The sequence below is a fragment of the Chroicocephalus ridibundus genome, chromosome 5, assembly GCF_963924245.1.
Source record: "Chroicocephalus ridibundus chromosome 5, bChrRid1.1, whole genome shotgun sequence".
Classification (NCBI taxonomy): Eukaryota; Metazoa; Chordata; class Aves; order Charadriiformes; family Laridae; genus Chroicocephalus; species Chroicocephalus ridibundus.
The window spans coordinates 54,253,867-54,279,516 of NC_086288.1; the positions used below are offsets into that span (position 1 = coordinate 54,253,867).

Sequence of the window (25,650 nt, forward strand, 5' to 3'; positions counted from 1 at the left end):
TTCCTTTAGCCACATGTGTGGTCTGAAAAGTTGGGGTTTTTTTCTCCTTATAGGGATTGTCTTTTCAGTAATTCTGTAATGGAGATTAAGAAAATAAAAATCACAATAGGAGTCTAACGACCAAGTTACACAAGATTGGTTTATTGTTTGAAGGAGGACTTGGACATTTAACTTATGAGATATACAAGTAAAACAAATATATGTTCTTAGGGATTAGTAATTGCTTGTATTATAAATGCAGCTGTCCTCATAAAACCAAAATATTTTAATTAGAATTAGACATTAGTAATAACTTTTAGTAGGGAATAGTCTTTCACTTAAAGTCCTTTAATATATATACACTGCAGTTTTAGTAATGTATAACTATAAATAAAATATTTAAATTAATTTGAAGGGAATTATATGCTGTTTATTGCTTCTTAAAGTGACTAATGTTGTATGTTTTCAAGATTTCATAGCTTGAAAACATAATATTTTTTTAATAGTACAAACTTAAAATCTGTGACCAAGCTAGAGAAACTCTGGAGAGGGAAGGAGGATTACGAGTGATTTGCAGAGGCTGGTTTAGAGTGGCCGTATTTGCTCAGCCTGCGTTGTTGTGTTTATAACATGCTTTTAACAGCTACTGTCTTCCCGACAGTTGCATCATGACTGCCGCAGACATGCAAAAGTTCGTGTGATTTTCTCTGTTCACATTTACACACGTTTATACTCAATTATTCTATATGTGTGCATATTAATTAGTCATCTTTATTATCCCATACCTTTTTTGCCTTTGTGCTTAGTTGTATTGAGTAAAAGCTCAATTTACGGAAGTATATAAAATAGCCAGACAATCCTATAGACAGTTAAACATTGTTCTGTAGTCTGGCACTTGATGACAGCTTGATGAACCGCAACTGTACTGATATGTTAGAAGACAAGAGTAGAGACTAGGTCTATAGGACAAGCGATGTAATGTGAAACCCTTAATCTTTAGATCACCAATTTAAACATAGAGCAGGTCATCAGTGATCCAGCATGAAATGGCTGTTCAAGGACAGCACTTACTACTGAGGGAAAAACCATCAGGTAAGTCATATAGTTTTATCCAGGAGCTTACAGAGTAGACTAATGTGGAGATTTATGCGGTTTTGTGCAGTGACTGATTAAACTGAATTAGCTAAAAATGTTACTGTCCTGTGACTTTGCCCCCTTTCCACAGGGTGACAATTTTTTTACTTATCTCAAGAAAAAGAACAGCTGGGCAGGGCTTGTGCCAGCGCCTTTGTGGCTGCAGCGTGTAGGCACTGGCGCAGGTTTGCCTTGATACTCCAGGCTGTTGCTGCAGGGCAGGGTGAGCGTCGAGGCTTTAAAGTCGTTAACTGTACAAGTTTATTCTGCTGCTACATGTGAACAGATATCCTGAATCACCCTTTTCCTACTTGACCAAGGTCAAGGTTGAGTCATAAGGATAACGCAGAGAAGCTTAATACTCTCCATATGTTGTACCTGTCCTGCAATAAAAGATGTCTGTTAATGTCAGTCTGGAAGTAATTTTGCTTTACAGAGGGGATGAGGAGGAGAAATGAAAAGTTGGCGTTGGCTGAACTCTGTGGTATGTGGTAAAGGAGTGCACGGAAAATATTAAAAATTAAAAAATAGCATGTCTATATAATAACAGCTTTCCCCCAAGGTTCAGAAAGGTGATGTCTAACTTTTGAACTTCCTGTACATTTATTTAGTGTTACAAAAGTTCCAAGGACCAGCAGCCCCAGATGGAGCTGCTCCTGAATGACTGCAGTATCACGTACATTCCCAAGGACAGCAAAAAGAAGAAGCATGAGCTGAAAATCTCGCACCAAGGAGCGGATGCCCTGGTTCTGGCAGTACAGAGCAAAGAGCAGGCAGAGCAGTGGCTAAAGGTAAGGGGGGGATTTCTGACCAGGAGCTTTTCCACCCACAAAGTGCTTCCGTTGCCCGCTCAGTTGTTGTTAAAACTGAGATACAGAAAGTAATATTCAGGCAAATCCAGACCACTGAAATCCTATCTAATTTGGGACTGCAGAAATACAGAGTTAAAGTTCAGGCCTCCGAGCAAGTCCTTGGGCAGCCAGCAGCTCAGTATTACACAGCTGCTGCTGCCTATGGTTTTCAGTGCTAATTGCACAATAATCTGGCACCGAGAGGAGAGGTGGCAAAGTCCCTTGCGTTTTCACCTCCGGCTCATTTTCCAGAAAGCTTTGGTGGTTAGGGGACACCAGTAGCGCGCTGAATGTTCAAGTTCCCTAATGTGGAGGGTGCTGGCACCCAGGTTGCTTTTTGGAGTGGTATATGTGCATAACTGCCATAGGCTGCCCTGCAAAAATTGGGCATACAAACCTCACAGTCGCCTTTTTAAAAAGAAGGATCTCTGAGGAGATACCTGTTTGAATTGCTCTGGATGGAGAAAAATCCTTCAGCTTCCTGAAGTCAGTTCAAGTTTGCTAATCCTGGTTTAGCAGGGTATCATCTGTTAGGGTTTGTTCTGGGAATGCAGGCTTCTGAGAAATGGGATTTTGTCATCTTCCACTCCTTTCTGTTAGGTGTCTGAAACTGTAGAAAATCCCAATGCAAGGGCTGCAGCTTTAGATCCTAACCAGAGTACTAGTCTTTATGTTGGACTTTGCCAGTCTCAAATGTGGAGGTCAGTGCAGTAGTGTGGGAAATGTATCACTGCAGTTTCAGTAGCTTGTTTTAAGACCTTGAAGTCCAGCCTTTTAAATGCATATAAAAGTCTGAATGCATAAGACTCATCAGGCATTCTCCATGCTGCGCTCTGATCTAACCTTATATGGTACTCACTTTTCTAAGAATAAATTGTATTTTTCCAAATACAATCAAATTAAACACATAGGAATTTCCTGATGGCAGATAGTTTCTCTGCAGAAGAGGGAGACATAAAATGCAGCTTAAGAGGTATGAGTTCTGCTGTGGGCTAATTTACTAAATGGAAAATTAATCTGTAATTTCCTATTTTGCAATATTGGAATATACCTTTTGGGGGTTTGCGGTTTGTGTGCGTTTGGTTTTGACTGTGAGTTTGTATCTTAGCTTAGAAAAAACACTCAGTGCGGTCTTTTTTAATAGAAACTTATCACAGCGATGTATCCGTTAGGCTTCTTCTAACATCAGTATCTTGTTTTAATTTTTAAAATCTAGCACCATCCAAGTGTCCCACTAACTCACCTAGAGTTTCAAAAACACTGATTGGAATGAAAAGAAATTCATAAGTCGTATTCTTTTCCAAGGGAATTCCACTGTAATTAGATCATAGTAACGGCACCATTATTTCCTGTGTTGTTCTAAACTTGGGTTTAGTAATGCTGAATTCATTGGCATTTATCGGACTTTCTTTCATAAAAATTGGTTTTGTTTTTTTTTTTTTTTTAAATTGTACATAAAGCATTCCCCACACAGGCAGAGAGACCAGTGCTAGACTTTTCCATATCCCAGATGCCTTCCTGCTACTTTTAAAAAAAAAAAAAAGAAAACAAATATTTTGTACAGTTGCATGTTAACAAACTTGTGTGTGCTGCGGGTGAATGGCCGAACAGTATGTTATCTGCAAAGCATTTGGAGACAATCTGACAGCACTTTATTTATTCCCTTCATGCTGCAAAGCTCTCTATTAATAAAAACTCCTTCAAGTACATGGCAATGCTACTGTACGCTCAGCTTCCAAGTCCTCAGCGCTGCTGCAGCCCTCTCTGTTCTGCGTAGTACAAATTGCTTATCCACCAAATTGCCTGACCAAAAATGGTCTGCACAGCTCTTGCAACAGCTCCAACGTTTTCAAGAAGTATAGCTTCGTGAGAAAAAAAGCGTTGGTTTTTGTATTTTTAAAAATGTAGCAAAATGTAAGGGTTTTTTTGGTTTTGTTATTGTGAAAATAATTATTTCTTGCTCATTCAAGCCTTACTTCTGAAAATCATGTGTGGCCTTGTTAATAAGTTCCTGTACTGAGAAAGAGATCACTGCTTTGTCTTGGGAGAAATGGTTTGAGCTTTCCCTGCCTGTCACTCAGAGAGGCAGGGTTGTACCCAGCTCTGTCACCTATGTGTGATTTCTGCAGTTAATAAAATGGGCAGATTCAGAGACTGACAATGAGAAAGGTCCCTGCAACCACGTTTTTAAATCATAACATGCCTTCTCTGTCAAAGGTACCATACCAATACAAGCCAGGTTGTCACTCAGGAACAGATTCTCATGAATTCATATGCAAGTGTCGAACTACAGCTTTACTTTTGAGCCTGAAAAGCTCAGAATGGCTTTGGAGGCCAGATTTTCCCATGAAAACTAAACCAGATTATTTTTTTTTTAAGTCAGATGTAATCTGACTTTATACGTATAAACGTATAAAATACGTTTACTTAAGCAAATAATTTTAAAATATCTACTGGAAGACAAGCATGAAATAAATGCGGAATATTTCAGACCTTTTTTGTAAAGATGACACCAAAAAAGCCAGCTGATAAACCTAGTGCAAATTGAAGTCTAGACTGGAAACCACAAAGGGAGTTTCAGGTTTACCAGCTAACAAATGCTTGATGAAAAAAAAAGATAGCTGATGTCACCGAAGAGCCTGTCAAGCTTTCAGAGCAAGGAGCGTAACTAGTATAAATTCAGGCTAGAGCTGAGATCATAGCAGTAATATGGTGTGCAACATAAAGTGGTGGAATTTTCCAGACTTGAGTCCTAAAAATCTTCCCACAAAAATGTACATGAAAAAATGTGTGCAGTTACACACTCAGACCCAAACATGAGCTTTTTCCGTGCGCGCTTGAGTATATGTGCATCTGTGTGCGCTTTTGTGCATTTGTGGTCAAGTGAGGTCTTAAATCTGCCTGTTTGTCTCAGGACATCCAACGGACTGGTTAAAACTGCATTTATTCGTCAGCATCCCTGGGAAATGGTACATTAAAAATAAAAGGACTACTAAGAACATGACATTACAAGAAGATGCTTGTTTAGTGGATTCATTCATACAGATGAATGTGTTCTTTGTGGAGGACCTTCAGCCTAGGCCACAGAAAACTGCTCTTAATATTAAAAATATGTGAATGCTAAAGAACTTAAGTTCTGAAGTAGCTTCTTGTAGAAGACCGGTGAAAGAAGGAAATGGTCATTGTGTCTGGTCCCAAGGCCTTCTCTTCCTTTTTGCATTGCCTCCTGCAAAAATGTATTTCTGGTTTATCATGCATGAGAGCTAATCTATCATTTTGAAGTACTGGCCTTGATTTTCATTTTTCCCTAGCATTATGCACCATTTTTTAACTTTTCTTCATTTTATGGTGTGCGGCCATTTTGCAGCAATCTCTTCAGTTGAGGGTCTGTAATTTAGAGAAGAATCTCTCAGCTATAAGTAGACATTGCTGCATCTATCATTTTGACAATGTTCAGTCAGTTCTGAACTTGTTGTAATAAGAGGGATTTTTTTGCCCTGAAGAGAGAAGAAAATCAAGGTTGTGATTGTATCCAGCCACCCAAAGACCCTGCAACACTCCTCATAGGGCTGTTAATCTGGTTGTCCTACCCAGTTACCGTCTCTGATGTTAACTGCATATTGTCTCTCGTAGAAGTCTTTGAAAACATCTTTTTTTTCATTGCCCTGAGCTTAGTGAGGGGAGTCAAGTAACTTCTGGGCTCCAGACTTAATGTGGACTGAGTTTTACTGAAGAATAAACTACTGACAGAGCTCTTCTTTTACCAGTTTGAATCAGCACAAAACTGAGCTTGGAACTGTAAACATTGTGTGGCTGGTTTTACTTTCTATGGGAATTTCCAGCGAGAGATCTCAAAACACTTCAAACATTACTTTCTTGGCTTAAGTAATGTTCCCCAAAGAGGTTATTATCTCCATTTTGGAGCTGAGTCGAGTCAAGTGCTGAACGATCGTGCCTTAAAACTGACTGGAAAAAGTGCGTTTGGGGATGTATGCTCGGTACAAGCGATTTCCATATAGCGTTTGTTAGTTTATAAGGAACTTTGGGAACATACTGTGTCCCAAGACAGTCAGGCTGGGTTCTTTCTCCACTCCACACCGTCGCCAGCAGTGAAAGCTTTGCAAACTAAATTAAACCTCCCAGGACTTACACGGCTATTGTCTCAAAGAGAGGGTTTTAGATACCTTGGTAGAAACCACAGTAAGGTCAGTATGTTTGCATAAGAACTATTTAGGGCATGATCTGGAGGCGTAGCAGACTGAGCTGCATGTGAGGGCTTCGTCCAGCGTGCAGGACTGCTGCCAGTGTGCTTTGACAGAGCTGGAGGACCCCATCCTGGCTGTGAACCAGAGTGTGTTTCTGTGACCGGCACCATGGAAAACAATACATTACTTTAAAAAAGCAGAGGCATATGTAAAGTTAAAAAAAACCCAAAACACCAGTGAATACAGAACCGCAAACATCCTATTTGCTTGTTTTCTCAGGGATGTTTTCTTTAAGTTCCTGGCTAAAATCACAAATGCAAGCTGTAGCAGATCTAAGAGCAGAACCCAGGAGGGCTGAGACTTGATCCCTTGCTTTCACCACGAGATAGTATTCCTCTTCTCTCCTACTCGCAGCTTTGGATGGAAAATTATTTCAATCATACCTAGTTCAGGTTTATGGCCTAAAATGGGGTCTGCATCTCTGCACCGCCTGGGCTGGGGATGCAGCTGCCCTTGCTCGGGTACCTCTGCCCTTCCTGCAGCAACGCCTCCAGCGGCCCCCCCAGCCACCCAGCGCCTCCTTCCCTGGGCTCTGCCCGATCCAGTGGCCATATATGGCAATAGACTTCATGGTAATAATGCTGGAGAAAGGATAGAGGACTTGTCTTGGTTGAGTATGTCAGAAAAGTATTTTTAAGGGGATACACAGGCACTAAAGATAGGCTTGCTGGCTGCTACTGTGCTCGTGTTTCATCACCACTTTGCTCAGACAAACAGCAACAAGGCAGAAAGATGAATCTTTTTAGGCTAGGGGATGCTTGAGAATGATGTTTTCCAGTAATGAAGGTAAAGGGGAGTTTCTGTGGGGGACTTAAAGCACAGGCTACGATGTCAAGAATTTCTGCCTTTCCTCTAATTTATCTAGGTAAACCCCTTGGGGCATTTCTTCTCTGCAAAATGCCGAGAGAGTTTTGGTCCTCTCTTAAGGAGGAGGAGTTTGATGCTAATGTATGTAGTGTCTAAGGGTCCAAAAGAGAGAAAGTGAGAATTAGTCATGCCAAAATGACAAAGAGTCTCAGAAAGTCAGTACTTCTCCAGCACTGAAAAAAGGAGGTTTTCGGGAACGAAAAATACCGAGTTACGTCTGGAGACAAACCCTTTTCCCTTTGCTATGTTGTGTATAAGCAGATTTCAGCTTTACTATATTCCTGTCTTCAGAGTGAAGCCACGGAGACAAGAAAGAGGCAGGGATTCAGCCTATCCCATTTCTAACAATTCCTGTCTTTGTGAAACATGTGGGTAGATAAGGATGGGGGGGTGGGCTGGCTGGCTGGATTTCTGGCCTGGTTACATACAGAAGTGAAGCAAATGTGCAGTCAGGCCATCAGCTTTCTCCTTAATCACTTTTGAACTCGATCATATTAAAAGTGAGAGCATCTCTGGTGAGTTTCAGGAAAACACGAGACAAGGCGAGATGCTGTAATCACATCCCTGTGGTGAGCACAGCCTGTAGCCTGAACTCGTCCCACGGTACCCACCAGGAGAGCGGTCTCCAAGCTCCTCAAATGCAGGAAGACTCCACCTTACTCCTTATCGGGTCCCAAAGAGGTCACCTACAAGGAACCAGCTACAAATTTGGCACTTTTACTCTGAATTTGTTGGGTTTCTGTGTGGCAGGGTCTGGCTGGCAAGCAGTAGTTGGCTTTCTGCTTTTACTGCACAGCCTGGGCTTTTTATCTGAAGCCTGGATCTTTGAAGGTAGCTGGAAAAATCTAATTTGATTCTTCTGACTTTGCATGTAGGGTAAGTATTTTGCCTCCAGTCATGGTGTGTCATTTAAAATATGAAGGCTTTATAGTAAATGTTAGTGCTCGTATAGTAAGGTAGTTTTAAAGAGAGAAATGTTCCAGACACACCACGTGGCAGAAGTTCCACTGACTTCACCCGTCACTGTCAATGGCTTGGGGCAGGGAATCTTTCCAGCTTTGTACCTGCAAATATTTCCCCTCTGTTCCTCGTGTCACTGCAGTCAATGCGATACACTGAAGTATATCCTGATCCAGCTGGGGATTCAAGACCTTTCTATAACATAAATAAGGAATAATAATAGAGTTCAGGCTGCGCAAGCTTTTTCCAGGTCTGCGTTTGAAAGCGGCAGTTCTGAAGTCTACTAATTGTAACATTGTAATGGTAATTGTGGTATTTAAAATTCTTGTGGTGAAATAACAGAAGATTATTTTAAATGTATTTAGTTTTGAGGCTATCCAAAGAAATTAAAGGTCTTCAGTTTTCTGATTACATTTGCTTATATATTTTAAATATTTGAATACATAGCCTGTTTATGATCTCAGTTCAATTTTCCTGGCAGATGACCCTGTGTCTGTGTATATGTAATGTACAAAGGCATTTGTGGTGAGAAAAAGAGAATGATTTCCCTTTTCTAATGTGTGGGAAAGCTTAAACTATTAATGGAGTATGGGCCATTACAAAGTATTCTCGGTACAGCCTTCCAGATTATGCCATTTTATTAAAAATAACACACTTGGGGATTCTTTTTATTTCCTTTCTAGTTTTGGAGCCACTGAGATACATTTATTCATATTTTCACACATTTCATTGCAATGGATAGAAGTTTGCGGACCTCCTTTCCCCACTCTCACTCACAACTATTTTTTAATGAAAATAGCGATCTTTTGTTTTCGTATGACTCCAGGAGACTGCATAGAAAAAAAACTGACAAAAATGCCGAGTCTTGTGATTGAAATTATGCAAGTTGGCAACACTGGTGGAATGTTTTATCCTTAAAATTTTGAGTTAAAGCTATAAGCATGTGAAAACCACATTTATAATGGCAGCTGTCTGCAAATGTAATTATAGAGAGTGCATCCAGGCAACCATTATATATTAAAGGCATTTCATCCTGGTGAGCTGTAGAAGTGTGAGTTTTATGCTGTGCATCGAACACAATTATATTGCACATAGAAGGCGATGAGCAAGTCTTTGCCAGTGAACCCCTTGAACCCAACTGAAGTGCTGGATCCTTGAATGTGCATTTGCTTCAGATCTTGCCCTGAACTTCCATCTGAGGGTGTGTAATTTTTTTTAATCAAAATTTAATTGCAGCCCAATTAAACACTTCAGCTTCTCCTTAAATATGTGAGGTATGATAAGAACCGGATTTACTTGGGTGCATGACTTTGCGCATACTATTCAGTTAGCGCTGCCAAATCATTTCCCTCTCTTCTGTCTGTAACTCCCATTACTATCTGCCTTTGCCAAAATTAACTAGCTGTGTGGTGTGAGCAGATGCTGAAAACATGAGCCATTGAATCAGGGTCATGCAGGAGACAGAAATGAATGTTCCCAGAAACTGTACGGTCACATTTCTCTAGGAAGAAAACAGCAGTGTATTTACACCATGCTGAGTCCCAAGAACTAAAAATAAAACATAAAAAAAATTCTTAAGATTTTGAGGAATTTAGGGCTACATTTAACTCTGAGGTGCAAATGCTCCACAACAGATCTATCTAAGTTTTCTGTTACAAAGGACACCAAGTGCCATGAAATACTGTGCTTATGTGTCTAGGGCAAGATACCGGGAAGTTCAGACAGTCAAGAAAGGATGCTGAAGTGTTTTAAGATACTAGCTCAGAAATAAAAGTGTAGGTTCATTTCCCTGCTGTGCTTAGATTTTTTTTATGTAGTGAGTGATCATTGAGTGAGTGATTTAATCTTTCTTTTGTTCCCCAGTTCTCCATCTGTAAAACGGGGCTGGTGCTCTTTCCTTCTTTATGGTATACAGTGCCTGTAATTTATGATGTGCTCGTGAGTTGTAGCAATAGGGTCTTTGAAAGCCCATAAACATTTGATTTGTTTAGCTTCACCCTTAAAGAGAACTTCAGTGCTGTGCAAGGGCTGTTTGGTGCCATCTTTAGCTCTTTAATGGTTTCCGCATCAAAATTGTTCCGTTCAAAACTGAAATGAAGTTGTTTGTTGTTTTGCTTTTCCTCTCCTTCAAAGAAATCTGGATTTTGATAGTTAGATAATTGCTGTTTTCCCTTGAACTGGGAGTTCTCGGGCCAGATCCTCCTCTCTGCCAGCCGGGCTTGCTGTAAACAGTGTGAAAGGAGGAGCTGGATATGGAAACACGTACATGTACATGTGAAGGGGAAAGTTTGCATGTCTAGCGGTAATGCTTCCAGCAGAATAGGGTCTTTCTTTCTTAGGTCACTTGGCTCTGCTGTCCCTGTGTGGCTGCATGGCTGTAATCAGCGGTGTGGAGCTCAGCACCCCCTCAGCGTGAGTCTGGATGGAGAGCCGGGACCTGTTCTCATCAGCACAAGCAATTTCAGACTCATAATGGGCTGGTGGTAACCTCATGAGAGATAAAAAAACTTAATTATGCCCATAGGGAGTCATCAAATGTCTTTACTCTTCACGTATTTTTACATTCATGTAGTTTCAGGTTTTGAAGTTCTTCACATTCTGTCAAAACCTCAGTGAATTTGGTTCTGGATTTTTCTTTAACTTTTTAAAAGCAGACTTAATGCCATTCCCATTTCTGAGAACACATTTACAACTACTTTTACCTATACCTTTATGTCAATGTGTAAGTATAATACAAAATACCACAAAATACCACTGCGCAGTATTAACTGTAAGTCGATCAGCACTTCATTAATTCTCCAATAGCAAAAAATAAGCAGCTGGGTAGAGTATTATGCAGAACTCTTGTCCTTTGACATGCGGGACCTTGGATCTAATCCCACTTTTTCGTCATCATAACGAAATTAATTTGGTGGTGTCAGCTGAGTTCGTATTGCAAAACCAGCACGTGGAAATCAGCAGCGCTGTTGGTTTCTTTACTCAGGAGAGCCTTGGAGCTTAGGTTGTCTAGAAACTGAAACCTTCCACCTCTAGACATTATGTCTCTTCCAGGTCACGCACGAAATGACTTGGGGAGGCAGCGTGGAGAAGTTGGTGTCGTGGCAGCCTGCCTGACACCTGCCAGCCTAGTAAATGTCTGTGGGATTTTCCTTCCATCTCCCTTCACATTCATATATAATTTCTCTGATTTGTATTTTGTGAATTATTAACAAGCTTCACCTTGTCTCCTAAGGTTATAAAGGATGTGTGCAGCAACTGTACGGGAGCGGTAGACTCTGATGGGCCGTTGTCTAGTTCTCCAGTGCACAAGACGGAGCTGGAAAAGGTAAAGTTATTGAAATGATGAATGCAAAATTCCTTGTGATTACTTATTATAGACGCACTGCTAGGCACTGCATGGTTTAGAGGATGTTTGGACTGAAATTGAGCTGAAATTGAATTTAGATTCTGGATTTCATGTATTGACTTTTTCATGTGAGACCGTTTTCTGGGGCATTCTTCAATAACTTGTGCTGACTTGTGCCACTGTCTTAGACTGTTTGCCCTTGTGTCATTTTTGTCTGGATACGTGCACACATCCTACAGAATTAAGACTCCTGCCACATCTACTCACTTGGTCACAACCAGCCAGCGGGTCTGATATGTGTGCTGTGATGCAGAGACACTCTCTGTTGCAAAGAGCAAGCGGGGATGTGACCCTCGGGGAAGAATAGCTGAAGATTATACAGAAGTTTTCAGGGAAAGTCTTTTGGTTTTGAGACTTTAGTTCTTGAAGAGCTCCCTGGGCATGCTGAGGTCACTGTTTTGGCAGACCCTTTCAAGCATTCGTGCCTCAACACAGAAACTTGGCTATTCACATGTGGTTGTCTCTGCTGCCTTGACTCAGCAGGATATGAGAGCAAGAATTAGGAAGGAGAACAGCCCTGCCCTGAACAATCAGTACATTAACAGCACCGACTTAAGCCCCTGCTCTGTTAAGGCATCCGTGTGAGCAGATGCGTCTGCACACCCTGCTTAAAAGCTCCCGTGACAAAGGTTTCATCACTAAATTCCTGATGGCAAATTCTAACCCCATGGTGGAAGGACGCTACAGTCAGTAGCGTTACATTGCATTGCACCTGGGATAGTAAAAGCAAAGCATGTTCGTTCCGTGCCAGCACAGACCTCCTGATTTCACAAGGCAAAAAGCTGTTGTGTTGCATGCTTGCACGCACCTGCAGAGTGTTAAGACAGTAACCAAAAGTGACATAAAATAGGTGTTTTCTAAAAGGTGTGCCATGAAAAAGGGTAGCAAAACTTCTCATTTGTTTCTTTTTGGGATAATCAGTAAATCTTCTTCATGGCTTCGCTACTCATGAGTAATGTGCTTACCAAAACTGTGCCGGCATAAGCTCTTTACTGCGTCATCCTGTGTCTTGTACACAACCATGACAGAATAATCAGTGCTGAAAATTTATTTCGAAAGCCTCTCTTTTGTGGCTATTGGAAGTACTGAAGCACCATGTAGGAATGAACTGTTTTCTGATAAGTTGTAATTGTAAATGCATATGTGAAGCATTTTTAAAAGAAATAATTTTAAAATTATTCTTATCAATGTAATTGTTAATTGCTTATCAGATTAATAAACAGCAACATTTAGACTCTAGATATTAATGAAAAATATATTGTGTAATAAGAACTATTTACTTATGATTATTTCACTGTTTTGACTCTATTTTCAAATATAGACCCATTTTGTGGTTTCTGTGCTTTTCTAAAGCCTATATGGCAATGTAAATAAACTCTCTAAAACTGAATTTTTCACTGTCTTCTATTTGTCTTCCAAGTGGATGAGAGCTTGAAATGTGTTGTATTTCACAGTAAGCATATTGTTAAATTGACTCGCGTCGTTTGGCGGTAGTGCCCACATTGTCTGTCAGCTAATCTCTCTGTCCCTGCAGAAGCTGTCGTCTGAGAGGCCAAGCTCAGATGGGGAGGGTGCTGTGGAAAATGGCATCACTACCGTGTGCAATGGAAAAGAGCAAGGTACATCTCAGATGCAGAGATGCTTGGTGGAAACTATATGTGCATATAGAGAGCCATAGGTGCTGAAATACCTGGCTTTTGTCTTTTAAAAATGGGCAGTAAAGTTTTTTAATATTTTTGTTAGGATTAAATTTAACGTGAAAGCTGAATTATGTTAAGAGTGGCTCCTTAAAACTTTGCAGGAACAGAAGGCATTTGATGTTGTCGTTGTGCAGGTAAAATCAATATAATTAGTACAAGGAAACAGAATATAGAAATTTGGACTTAGGCTTTTGTGTATTCAAAAGTACAGTTTTTCAGAGCTTGAGTGACCACTATAAGCAACTAACAGTTGCTTTTATTAACTGTAACTGTATAGTGGCAACATAAATTATGGGTGTATAGCTTCTAAGCAAAAAAGCTATCATTGAACAGAAGGAAAGAATCACGTGTATTAGATATATGTGTATGTATACACATATATACAGTTTATATATTTGTGTTTACACAGATACATATATATAAAAACATTTATGATTATTAACATACTAAAATATAAATAATCATGTACTATCAGTGGGTTTGTGTATATAATCTTACATATGCTACTTTGGAGCCATGCGTGTTTTGTAGTCCTTATAACCTTACGGAGGCACATCCCAAACCCAGAGGGAATTTTGTCTGAGTTATGTCTAAAAATCTCAACCCCTGTGCTCTCTTCCCCCGTCGCTCCCCCCTCCCTGCTCCTCAAAGCAGAAGAAATTCTGTGACTTTGTTAACTTGCCATATAGCAATGGTATCATTTAGAGAAGGCATTTTTCTGCAGCTGTCAAGCTGAAGGGTAATGTGAGCTGCAGTGAGCACAATGTCGATACTGGCCTTGGTGCCAGCGCTGTCTCGCCTTTTGACTCATTTCCTTTGTCTTCTCCCTGGGTCGTTTTCCAGCATTTCCTGACTATACAGATCTCTGACATACCCAACGGTATGGAACAATGTCAGGTCTTGTGGTTTCTAGAAGCTGTGGTACATGGTTAAATTTCACCATATAAAATCTTCTACTAAGCTTTCAAAAAGCACACTACTGTTTTAGCCTCTGAAACCTGCCGAGAAACATCTGTGACCCAAAAGCTTGTTGTCCATGATGTCCAAAAGTGCCTGGTGGCTCAGGTGCCCTATGGGAGACAGGCTGATGGAGCACATGCTGCTGGAAAACCAGCTCAGCTTAGGTGTCTCAAGGAGGGTAATTAAAAATACCAGTTGCTTTTGAAAATTGTTCCCTTCAATATGTGGTAATAAAAAGAATAGGTATTAATGACTGAAAGGAGATTAAAATATCCCTGGCATCATTTTAAGTGGTTCTGGATGACGTTACACTTTTTTTGTTTTTTCAAACAACGGATAGCAAATACTTAAGGGAGTACGTGGGAAGGGAGACTCCGGAGAGCAGTCGTCTCCAGCCGTCACCCATCGGCCAGCCTCTGCTCCGCTCTTAACCAGCTGCTCGTTTTGCTGTGGGGAAGGAAATAAGAAGAAAAGGCTTTTGTGACAAAGAATCACTGGCTGTCAGGCAATCGATGTATTCTTTAGACTCGAAAAGATTGGGTCATGAAGGCCTTATTTCTGGTGCCTCTCAGTTCTGCAGAATAAAACAGCAGTGTGAAAGGAAGATAGAGCAGGAAAACAAACAAACAAAAAAGCACTGAAATGGGCCTATTCCACTGTCTGTTCATGCTGCTGAGAATGGTTCCTTTGGGCTTCTGTCTGAGAGAGATGAGTTTTTCTCAGTCTCTGGGTTTTTTCAATGCTTTTCATCTCCTACCCACTCAACAGCCACAGTCGGTCATCGGCTGCCTCTGCGTGGGATGGAAACCTGTCTGCGGGCAGGTGCTGCCTTGGGGTCATCCCTCAGGCAGAGGGATGAACACGATGATCCCCCACGAGCAGATGGACGGATGGCCTTCCTCCCTCAAACATGGGAACTCGTTGCGCGTTTAGGGAGCACAATATACGTTGTGAACACCCCTCCCTTAGGAAGAGAGAATTAGGCCTTCGCTTGCACACGTGCGTCGCTGTATTGGAGTTTGCTGGTGAACAGCAAAATCCGTGCCTGAAAAGCTGCCTTTGCCCCTCAGCACCGCACGCAGCAGGTGACAGATTTGTACAGTCTTGGCTACGGATACAATTTCTAAATAATGTTCCATGATTGCTAACAATTAAACTAAATATGATAAATTATCCCATTGTGAGTCCCAAACTGCTTCTCTATTTCTGTGCATTCTTCTTCCCAGCTCATCAATTCAAATAGTCATTTTTCCTGTGAACATTTGGTCCCTTTTTTATTTCCCCTCAGTTTACACAAGTCCATAACTGCTAAATGTTCCCTGTTGCAAAGGGAATTGATATGTCAGGGATAAAGTTACAGCAGCCCAATCAGTAACTATCCTAAATGTATTTTTCACACAAATTATGTATCAGGACAAGTTGATGGATAATTTTGCTACTCAGTCAGTTAGCAAGGAGACTTGCTCTGTGGATGGAATCCAAATAAGGCTGAATGCAATTTCTGAAAGTTCATTTCATTTTCTTTGTTCTGTTTTGCAAGTAAAAGGTCTTCTTTTTGGATTCTGTTCACTCTTAGAAACTTTTTTTTTTTTTTCAACAAGTTTATTAGGATTTTAGTCAGGTAGGCACTTTTAAAAGTTATAACCATAGTCCTCGCCATGTTTCTTTTCAGCAGCTCAACGTCTCAGTGCACAGAGCTGTAATATTACTAGTATCGTATTAAGTTAAAGAAAGCAGAGACTGGATGTTAGCAAAATACCCCTTTTCAGCAGAGCTTTTTCTTTCAAGCCTGCATGATCACAAAAAGGGTCAATCTTTTCATTGAAGGCTTATACTGATCCCATTGACTTAATTGTTAGTAGCTAATTTATAAGTCTTGTCCTTCTAAAAGGCCCATTGTGGTAAGATACCTTAACCTAATTGTACACAGCAGGGGCATTTTCGATGGACGAGCGTAGTCTGTCTGTGTTGTATATTTAATTGGTGAAGTATTTTGAGGTAAGTGTTTAGGAGCATGAAGGATCGTCTGGCTGGATTTTTATTCTCATGTATACAGGCGAAATTCATATGCAGATAGCTCAGGCATACTGATAAATTAGATGACCACTGGTGTGGAAAGAGGCTTTCAGCTTGATTACAGCTGGCTACACTGCAGCACACTTGAAGCCTTACAGAGATGAGCCAGGGGCTCATGAGGTAATAGGAGCCAACACGGAAACACCAGGGAAATACCTCCAAGGATTTAAGGGGCGCACCTCTAAAAAGGTCACAGGGCTGACAGCCCAGCTGAAGTGCCTCTACACCAATGCACACAGCATGGGCAGCAAACAAGAGGAGCTGGAAACCATTGCGCAGCAGGAAAACTATGATATAGTTGCCATCACAGAAACAGGGTGGGATGACTCACAGGACTGGAGTGCTGCAATGGATGGCTTGTATCAGAAACAGTGTGGCCAGCAGGCCTAGGGAGGTGATCATCCCCCCTGTACCGTACGCTGTACTGTACTGTACACTGGTGAGGCCCCACCTCAAATACTGTGTTCAGTTTTGGGCCCCTCACTACAAGAAAGACATTGAGGTGCTGGAGTGTGTCCAGAGAAGGGCAATGAAGCTGGTGAGAAGTCCAGAGCACCAGTTCTATGATGAGCAGCTGAGGAAATTGGGGTTGTTTAGCCTGCAAAAAGGAGGTTGAGGGCAGACTTTATCGCTCTCTACAACTACCTGAAGGGAGGTTGTAGCGAGGTGGATGTTGGTCTCTTCTCCCAAGTAACAAGTGATAGGACAAGAGGAAATGGCCTCAAGTTGCACCAAGGGAGGTTTAGATTGGATATTAGGAATAACTTCTTCACTGAAAGGGTTGGCAAGCATTGGAACAGGCTGCCCTGGGAAGTGGTTGAGCCACCATCCCTGGAGGAATTTAAAGGACTTGTAGCCGTGGTGCTCAGGGACACGGTTTAGTGGTAACTTGGCAGTGTTAGGTTAATGGTTGGACTCAACGATCTTAAAGGTCTTTTCCAACCTAAACGATTCTATTATTCTATGATTCTATGATTAGATTAAATTAAATTGGAAGCTTGATTTTTGTTTTTCTTATCCTTCTGAATGCCATGATTTTTATACCACAGAGGTTATTTATAGGCATCCGCATTAGAGAGAGCATATAATGTTTGTCTCATTGCAGTCTTTTGTACATTGCACTTTTGTACAAATGTTCATCTTGCACAAGATTGTTTGTCTGAACTACTGTTTTTATTCAGGTTCTCTCTATTCATTGGTTAATGTAAATACTCTAAAATACACATTTTTGCTTTCTTAATAGTGAAGAGGAAAAAAAGTTCAAAATCAGAAGCCAAGGGCACTGTGACTAAAGTAACAGGGAAAAAAATAACGAAGATCATTGGTTTAGGAAAGAAAAAGCCATCAACAGATGAACAGACCTCATCAGCTGAAGAAGATGTTCCAACATGTGGTAAGTGATTTCTCTCCTTGAGTCTTTAATGCACACTGTGACTAAAACTTTATAAAATTCTAGCCTAGAAATTCCTCTAAAATTGCTTTAGCTGCTATAATTCTTCCCTTGACATCAGAAGGATGCACTCAGACTGAAAAAGGAGTAATCAAGAGCTTATCATTTGAAAAGAGACTAAACGAACTTGACTTTTCAAATAAAATGGTAGCACAGGCTCAGAAGGAGCCTTTGCAAAGGTGGGCGCTGGAAAAATTGCTCTTTGCAAAGGTGAGGGGGAAGAGAAGTGTGGACAAAAAGCAGAAAGAAACGAGCTGTTTTCAAACAAATGGATATAAAATGAATATAGGTGGCAATATGGAATAAATTTAGGTTAGGAATTAAAAGAAGGTTCTTGGGAAAGGGATCAAGTCTTTTTGGATAGATTATGGTGAGGTTTTATGGGATAGCAATCAAGACAGCAGTCTTCTGGCCTCAGCCAAAGTGATTTGAGTTTAATTGTGGGTTCCTAAAGTGGTACATATTGGACAAAACTTGAATGAAGTTACAAATTTCTAGTAAGCTATTTTATCTCCTAATGTTGGTCACTCCGTATGACAGTTGTAGTGCTTGGCAGCCAAGGAAGTATTTAAAAAGGCGTGCAGAAAATGCTTATGTTTTGTATCTTAGCTGTTAATGTTTGCTCACAATTCAGGACTTTGTGCAATGCACTTAGCTGATGTCCTCACAGCTCTGGTATTTTTAAACAGTGCAATGTATTTACATTCTCCTGGTTGCGTTCTGGTGCTCCTGTATGAAGTGACACTTCCACACGTGAATAAGGTTGAATGCACCCTTCTCCCAATCCCTTCCCAAAAATATTTCCATAGAAAGCAATCTGTGAAGCAGTTGCACCAGATTCTGAATTGGTTTCCTCTGTAATTGAGTAGGAAAACTTTGGGAAACCCAGAAATCTGTGATTAGGCAGCAGTTGGCAGAACCCATCCGTGCATGAAGTGTGGCAGATGTGAAAGAAGTAGATCCATGGACCACCGCCGAGAACTTCATAGATCACAGGTGGCTCTCAAGCCACACTTTGGGAATCATTCATATAAGCGATCTTTGATTAAATAAGTGTGTATATATATGTCTATACGTCAGCTAAGTACAGATGTGATTTATCAACCAAAAGAACAGCTGGGAAAAGCTGTGTCCAGCCAGATGCATTGTCCGAAGCATCTGGCTTCCATAAAAGCTCAAACTTCCGGGGTCTCATAGTCCGTTGATTATTCTGTATTATGTGAGATGTTAACCACAGCTGTACGATCTAATTCCTAGTATTTCTATCATTATTTTGGATATGGACATAAATACGGCCATTACTGGTGTCTGCATTTGGCTCTACTCTACGCCACTTGCAGATTTTGTAGGAAAATATGTAAGTGTCTAGGCTTTGGTCATTGCAGGGAGTCTTTGCAGGAGTTTCTCACCAGCAAGAATTTGGCTCAGTGCAACACTCTCTGGGAGGTTGCTCCATAGTTGAAGGCTTTTACACTTTAAAAGGCTCTGCCTCCCATGAACAAAGGGAAAAGCCCAGCGGGGCTGTAGGGGACACCCAGCTAGAGTGGAAAATAAAACCCACCTGCACTGGGAGTCATCACAAGCTCTTCCCTACAGCATCATTGGTCTTTGACTGCCTGGGCTAAGCTGAAGTGCTAAGCCCCAACTGGGAATATACTCAAGGCACTTTGGTCATGTCAGTTGTTGAAGTTTTAAGTAGGGATATGTGGGAGGAAAAGCACGGGATCCTACTTAGTTCAAGTGAAGTAGGAGGGTTTGGAAGAGCTTTTCTGAGAGGTGCATTGGGAGCAGAGGGGAAAACCAAGTACTATCTGAAAAAAAGGACTCACACTCCAAAACAAGCCAGCTGGCTTGCACGTGAAGGGCTTTCCATTTCTAGGGATTAATAGCATAATGCACAGCTATACGGGGTTTTGTTACAGGATGAGGGAGGAGAGCTGGAGTGTGATCATCACAAGGAGCCAAAAATCAGAGGATTGTGCACATCCTCCTTTTTTTTATGGCACTTTCCAAGATGTGCGCAATTCTGATCTGCTATATCCTGTTGGATCAAGCTTTGACATTGGAACCATAATGTTGGAAGGAAAACCCAGAAAAATTAATGATAAGTCATAGTTTTAATGAAAACCAAAGAGATAGCTATCCAACAGGATTAAATGAAAATCAGACCTGCGATAGAAGACAATTTTTTTACATAAATTCTGGCCTGTGCAAGATATCATTTGTTTCCCTCTTCATAGCCTGTTTGGAAGCAGCAACATGCTGGATTCATGTGCTGTTCACTCTATGGAAGCAAAAGTAAAAGATTTTATATTTTTTTTTTCACATTCCCAAACTAAATATGGCAGGAAAATTGTGCATTGTCTTGATTGTAAGGTGTGAGTCTGGAAAGATTGTTGCTATGGTACAGAGAAGGAAAAACACAAACGCTGCCCATTTAATGATATTATATGCCTAGACACTGTATCTGAGATAGCGCATGATAAGAAAAGTGGGGTTTTTAAAAGGCAATTTGTTCATGAAATTTTGAGGTGTTGTAAGGGTACTGTATTATCCCTTGGAAAAAAAAGATCTTTATTTAAACTTTTGTCTTAAATTTGAGTTGAATTTCATATATATTTACTTCTTGAATTTTAAACTGGTATGAATTTTATTTTTATTGGCATAGGTAGCAATCTGTTAAATTCTGCTTTAAAAGTGTTGCAAACCAAGCCTGACTTCTTTCTAAGTGAAATTAGACCATGTAACATCAACACTTAGTACATCTTTAAAACACTGATTTTGGATGTTACGGAAGGTAGCTCATCATCTAATTTTATAATACGAGCAGTGATTTTTCCCAGAAAATTTCGGTCAGCCACAGTTATCAAAGCCGTTACACATGGAGAACGTGGGTCTTCTGTGCGAGCACAGCGGCTGTGTGCATACCTTTTTACCACTGGCCCTCTCCCATTCTTACTAAAGTCTCAGAGATCGGTGTGCTCCTGCTTAACCAGCTGCAGCAGTAACGCAGAACAGCCATTTGCACGTGAGCGGGATCACATCTTTATACGCTTTTTTTTCGAGGTTATTGGCACACTGAAATTTTTCATTAAAACAAGTGGGGCAGGGTCATTTACTTGTCTTCCTAAAATCCATCTGGACTTTCTATTATAAGAGGAATAACTTGTTTAAGTGCTAGCATTACAGTGAAAAGTGAGGGTTGTTTTTTTTTTTTCTTTTAAAAAAAAGGCAGGAGTAAAATATCTCACATTTCATTTTATTGCAGGATATCTCAACGTGCTCTCAAATAACCGTTGGCGTGAGCGCTGGTGCAGAGTGAAAGATAATAAACTAATTTTCCACAAGGACAGGACAGATTTGAAGACGCATATTGTTTCTATCCCTCTCCGTGGCTGCGAAGTTATCCCAGGACTGGATTCGAAGCATCCCCTGACCTTCCGCCTGCTCCGAAACGGGCAGGAGGTTGCTGTGCTCGAGGTGCGGTGGTTGCTAATGGCTATGAATTGTAGGAACATACACAAGCTAAATTAGAGAAGCACTTCCATACAACCTGGCCATTCACAAAAATCTTTGGAATAATATTATTGCAGAGCTGGATAATAAATACTAGAAGGAGAAATAAAATATTAAGAGTTGTAGGCAAAGAGAAAACTGAGATTTAATGCGGTTCAGAAATCTTCTCAGTAAGATGCGCTTCTCTACACTGACCTTCCCTTGACCTGCTACTAAAATATCTCTGCTCTTTCTCTATGCACGCTTTTACACGAGGGATATAATTACTTTGGTAAATAACTTAGCAATAATTAAATAGTGGATCACTGTTGATGGGAACTCTAGAGCTCTTAACTCTGATTTGTCTGCTACTTACGTGAACCACTTTTGCTCAGTCTGTGTCCGTATTAAGGTAATTCTGCAGTAAGAAAATAAAGCGTGCCGCCATCCTGGTGAGTCTCTTGGGCACACCACACGTGTACACGCTGCCACACTCCTCGCACTACAAAGGTCATACCTTCATCTGTGTTAGGCGGGTTAGGATTTTTTAGGAGGCTTTATTCATCATATTTTCAAAGCTGAAATGAGAAGACACAACACCAAGTATAATATAAAGCCAAATATAAGTATCATAATGAGGCAACCTTTTCCTTTCAGTGGCAGGATGGACACTTTGACCGCTTTGGGTTTCTGACTCCAGGTCACGATGGTCTCACAACCAGGCCTGTTGTATGTGAGCAGTTCAGAGAAGCTGAAAAACTGGAAAGCGGCTCAAGGAACTGTGAAAGGCAATGAAATATTTCAAAAGAATGAGAAATTTAGAAACCGCAATTTCCTCCTCCCTTTTTCCGTTATTTATTTTGCTACTGTTTAACTTCTCAATTGGTGACTTGAAGCAAAACATGAAAACTTAAAAATTATTTTAATAGTATTCACGTTTGTACATGTGACATTAGGAAAATGAATGCCATCATCTAGACAAATGTATTGGCATTTTTCAAAAAATAACATTAAAATCTCTTCTACTATTTCATTTCTCACCCCCCTGCCTCGTTTCTGCTTAGCACTAACATTTTCTTCTCAGGAGTCATGCTAACTAAAATCCCCCAGCCTAGCATAGGAAAATAATTCTGTTATAGCTTTCAATTTTCTGACGTCTAGAATAAGCATGGCTTGACTCTAAGTCCACTAGCTTTAAATGATTATTTTTTTCTTCCTTTTTGGAGATTGCCCACGTTGTATTACATCATAACTGATGAGCACATAGCTTACTTAAAGTGCCTCCTTCTAGAAAAGCACATTTAATAAGAAATCCTGGGGTTTTTAGGAGTTCAGCAGAGATAAACCAAAGCCTCTCATACAAGGTGGCAGCAATTTGTCAGCCAAGAAGAATGCGCCGTTTTGAAATAATGCTCAGTTCAGTGGCAGACTAACGACCTGACAGATGCTCTTGCCCTCTCCTTGCAGGCGTCCTCCTCTGAAGACATGGGCAGGTGGATAGGAATTTTGCTGGCAGAAACAGGGTCTTCGACAGACCCTGGAGCTCTGCACTACGACTACATCGACGTGGAAATGACGGCGAGTGTCATCCAGGCGGCCAAACAGACTTTCTGGTGAGAGGTGTTCAGCTACCCGGGTGTTTCCAGTACTCTGAGAATTTATATCCCTGTGTTAACTCCAGTGCCAAGACAGCTTATCAAAATCCACCTCCCCCTTTGCCAGATATTGAGCTCCTGAAGTGTTTCAGCATCGCAGCATGTTAGATGTGTTCATGATTATCATGTTGGCATCCTGCTAAGTTCCATAAAAGATGCAGACACCATCCAACTTTACTCAAATCTTTACTCATTTTTTCAGTAAGTCTCCTTATCAAATGCTATATTTTAATCTTTTATTTTGCCTGAGGACTTAGAACTATCCTTGGAAGAGGACAAATATACTGAAATATGTAGCTATGTAGCTCACGTTTATCTATTGGCTGTATTTGCTGTACATATAGCCAATAAGTACAGCATATATTGGCCAGTATATGCTGTACACTAAAAATGTATAGCGAATTTAAGTCTTGGATAATCACATTCTTAGTGTTTCCTTCTCAAGTTCTTTATGATTAATTAAAAACCTCATCAAGCTCACACCAGTCCAATTAATTTCTGGCTTTTAATTTAGAAGGTGGAAATTGGGAAGGTGTCTAGGGCGCAGCACGAAAACTGTGTTTGAATTGCAAATCAGCGCAGTGAATTCCCCATTACTGATCCGGTGCTAAGAAAAGTAATGCATACTTAGCATATATAGTGATTTACATGTTCAAATCAGTTTAGGCATTAAAGCAGTCTTTGGTGGGAAGAGACACTCATTTTTCCTTGGCTGGATGAGGTTGTTTAGAGACGGAGTGAAGGAACAGTTGGGACAGGCGGGATGTCCCGCTGCATACGTACCCTGTGGTTTCCTTGGGTCAGAAAGCGGGTGGCCTGAGAAAACAGCTGGCAAAGGCGTCATCCCCCGTCTCACTGCAAAATGAGACGCCCCACACAAATTTGGAAGTCGTGGGACTTAATATATTAGAGAATCACACCCCCATCTGCCCACCATACCTTTAAGCAGACTGAAAATGCAAAGAAAAATGGGCAAAAGCTTCTGAGTTTTCCAGAAGAAGATTGTCTTGCCATTAGCGAGGTGTTAAGAGGGCTTTAATGAGGGAAAACGGGCAGCTTATTCAGGATGCAGTTTGAATGACTTCTGATAGAGATCCAAGTGACCGAATGTTACCACAAGCCCAGTTTTGTGAAAACCACATAATTTCGATAGTATCAAAATGCACTTAGCTTACAATTTATGTTAATATTTGTTTTGAAGTTAATAGAGCTCAAAAAGTTTATCCTGCGTTGACATGTATTTTTGCTTCAGTCAGCAGCTAGCAATAACCACACTTAAGAAAGAAATAGAATGGAACCCTTTTCCCCCTGAATACTGCTTCGCTTTCCTTTTCTGAACAAATGTGATATTAATTGGAGCCAAGTGAAAAAACATATGCAACTGGGCCACATGTTAGCAAGGAATGTCAAACAACCTGCAAAATAGCAGAACTCCGCTATTAAGAATTAATTAAAATTCATTCGTGTCTTTAGAAGACTGTAAGAGCTTGTTGATAAGCAACTAGAGTAACTGTCTGCTGATTTTCAACTACTCCTAGAAAACGAGGAGAAATTACAATGATACTTAAGTGTTAATAAAATACTATTCTTGCCCTGAATATTAGTATTCCAAATGAACTGCAATTATCATTAAAGCTTTGACTGTCGCACAGTCACTTCAGGGTTACTGGTTATTCGGTTCCTGAGACTGGTGCTTTGCAAAAACGATCAGCTCTTCATTAATAGTCCCATGAATTTTCTTCATCTAAATCATTAGATATCTAGGCCAGGCTGAAGAAAAAATGCTTCCAAGCAGGTTTTCTCCATTTCCTTTCTCATGTAGCAGTTTCATAATAAAATTAGCTTAGATGGCTTCATCTGTAAACAGGATTAATGAGGCTTAGTGAAATAATGCTTCTGAAGTGTTTGCAGATACTTAGATAAATCTTAGCTGCCTTTGGTGGTGGAAATAGTTACTACAGGTGCATCAGATGTCATAAATGAATATCCTAGTTTTCAGACATGGTTATTATGCATCACACTCATCGAAGCTACTTAAATAGAAAGAAATACAATAGTGACTCCAAATGCAGTCCTTCAGACTAACCAGAAACACTTGAGCAATGTTCTTCATTAAGAGGAACAGTAAACAAATGCAGCCCTTTAATAATGTCTAATAAAGTATGAGATGTGATAAAGTTAAAAACATTTTTTATCATGGAATTTATCTAGGGCTTTTTGCTGTTTGTTTGTTTGAAGTAAGAAAAGCTTCTGTCTAATGAATATTCCACCCTCGCCCTGCCCTGAAAGGTTCACACCGAACTGGGCAGGTTTGTTCCTCCTGTGAGCCCGGATCTCCCGCGGCTCAGGTGAGCCGCAGTTGGATGAGGTCTGGCTCCCTCCGAATGAGAAATTCAATGGACTCCATGTTATTCCAAACCTAAAAGAAAGCAACTGTTGGAAACCACAGCATTCTTGAGCTGCAGCCAGCGCTACAGAAGACCCTCTCTGCTTTAGTAGGGCTTTATCATATTTTATGAATGTCAGCACAGAGTCTGAATAGTTCCATTGTTTGGGATGGAAAGCTTTGTTTTCCCATTCACGTACACCTGAAGCTATAGGAATTATTTGGGATCTCACTCTATACCTCGTTCAATTTTAGCAGTTGCTACAAAGGGAGACTTGCCCTCGGGGTCGTTACTGCTATTGGGCCTGATTCTGCCATTTTCCACACCGTTAGGTCTTTGCTCACGACACAAAGCCCGTTGTGGTCCATGGTATCTTGCATGTGTTCTGCAGAATTACAGTAAAACAAGCTGCAATGTTGATTTTGGAGAGGGAGGGTGAAACAAATAAAACATACATATATATCA

The 25,650-nt window shown here is 40.6% G+C and overlaps 1 protein-coding gene across 3 annotated transcripts in view; it reads left to right on the plus strand.

Annotated features, from left to right (window-relative positions):
• The window catches only part of AFAP1 (actin filament associated protein 1), a 120,318-nt gene that overhangs the window by 78,724 nt on the left and 15,944 nt on the right, over window positions 1–25,650 (plus strand). For all 3 annotated transcript variants that reach the window (XM_063335942.1, XM_063335940.1, XM_063335943.1), the window contains exons 6-11: window positions 1,725–1,904; window positions 11,289–11,381; window positions 12,997–13,081; window positions 17,442–17,591; window positions 20,917–21,128; window positions 22,611–22,756. In XM_063335942.1, the coding sequence (XP_063192012.1) occupies window positions 1,725–1,904; window positions 11,289–11,381; window positions 12,997–13,081; window positions 17,442–17,591; window positions 20,917–21,128; window positions 22,611–22,756 (866 nt within the window). The remainder of the gene's footprint in view (window positions 1–1,724; window positions 1,905–11,288; window positions 11,382–12,996; window positions 13,082–17,441; window positions 17,592–20,916; window positions 21,129–22,610; window positions 22,757–25,650) is intronic.